Here is a 1516-nt window from a genome sequence, read left to right on the forward strand (position 1 = left end):
ACACACACACACACACACACACACACACCTGCTGCCTCTCTTCTTCTTCCCTCCGGCGTCCACAGAGCTGGAGCTGACCACGCCCACGGGATTATCTCCACCCAGCTGTTTACCTACCGGACTCCTCTGAAAACAAAACAAACGCACCCAGAGTTCAATGTGTGTATATGTGTGTGTGTGTGTGTGTGTGTGTGTGTGTGTGTGCGGTCTGAAATAGAACAAGAAATACCACAAATGTTAATTTCCCATTATCAAATTACCTGCATCGTTTACATTAATCCAGACTGAAGTGACATGCAGCACAACACTGCCACCTAGTGGCCAACTGGACGTACACTTTAATTAATTCAGTTGGTCTGATTTGTTTGTGTTTGTTGTATTTATTTGTTTTTTTGTCTTTAAGGTCGTAAAACCTTTTTAACATTCAAGTGACCTCGCTGCAGCCCAAATACTCTAATAGCCCAGTTTAACCCTCGTGTCGTCTTCTTGTCAAAATTCAAAATCAACACTTTTAAATTAATGTTTTAACTTTTCTTACGTTTTTGTCCTTTTTTTCAACACTTTCCACACTTTTTTAGACGTTTTCAACACTACGTAACACTAACTCATTAACTTTAGTTTTAAAGTTATTTTAGGTGATTTATGGTCAATAAACCTCATTTATAGGAAATTATTCCTAATGTTTGAGTTAGAAAAGCAGAAATTAGGAATTATTGAGACTAAAATTAAAGGAATGGATGTTGATGATAATCACAGACTGGAATATGTCAACTTTTACTCAATACTATTTCAAAAATACTTGGTTTTGTGGGGGGTTGCAACCATAAAATTACCTAAAACTTCAAATCAATTCATTATTTATTCGGCAAATGACGTTTCCATCAGCGTTTATCGTACATCGATCAAGAGAAAATCTGATGAGACCGAATGTATATTCCTTAGACTTGATATTCATGAAATTCCATCATATATATATATATATATATACTGTATATATCTTACTGAGTCCATAAGTATAAGTCCATATTGAATTTTTCACTCGATATCACATAATTTGGATAAAAAGGTGCGTATGGAAACGTAGCTAGTGGGAGCCGACCGGTCAGAGACCATGTGACCGGCAAGCTAACGCTAACTGCTAACAGCATCATATCAGAAATGATAGGGAGCGACTTGCCCTCCATGTGTGTGTGTGTGTGTCTGTGTGCGTGCGCGCGTGTATGTGTGTGTGTGTATGTGTGTGTGTGTATGTGTGCGTGTGTGTGTGTGCGTGTGTGTGTATATCTGTGTGTGTGTGTGTGTATGTGTGTGTCTGTGTTCGTGTGTATGTGTGTGTGTATATCTGTGTGTGTGCGTGTGTGTGTGTGTGTATGTGTGTGTCTGTGTGCATGTGTGTGTGTGCATGTGTATGTGTGTGCGTATGTGTGCGTGTGTATATGTGTGTGTGTGTGTGTGTATACGTGTATGTGTGTGTGTGTGTGTATACGTGTATGTGTGTGTGTGTGTGTGTGTGTGT

General features: G+C 39.2%; 1 protein-coding gene across 1 annotated transcript in view; it reads right to left on the reverse strand.

Moving 5' to 3' along the window:
• Positions 1–109: 109 nt before the first annotated feature.
• Positions 110–1516, reverse strand: part of LOC117948306 (ATP-binding cassette sub-family D member 1-like) — a 4199-nt gene continuing 2792 nt past the window's right edge. The window contains exon 5 of the mRNA XM_034877892.1: positions 110–126. Within this exon, the coding sequence (XP_034733783.1) occupies positions 110–126 (17 nt within the window). The remainder of the gene's footprint in view (positions 127–1516) is intronic.

Source organism: Etheostoma cragini, chromosome 7 (assembly GCF_013103735.1).
Source record: "Etheostoma cragini isolate CJK2018 chromosome 7, CSU_Ecrag_1.0, whole genome shotgun sequence".
NCBI classification, from domain to species: domain Eukaryota; kingdom Metazoa; phylum Chordata; class Actinopteri; order Perciformes; family Percidae; genus Etheostoma; species Etheostoma cragini.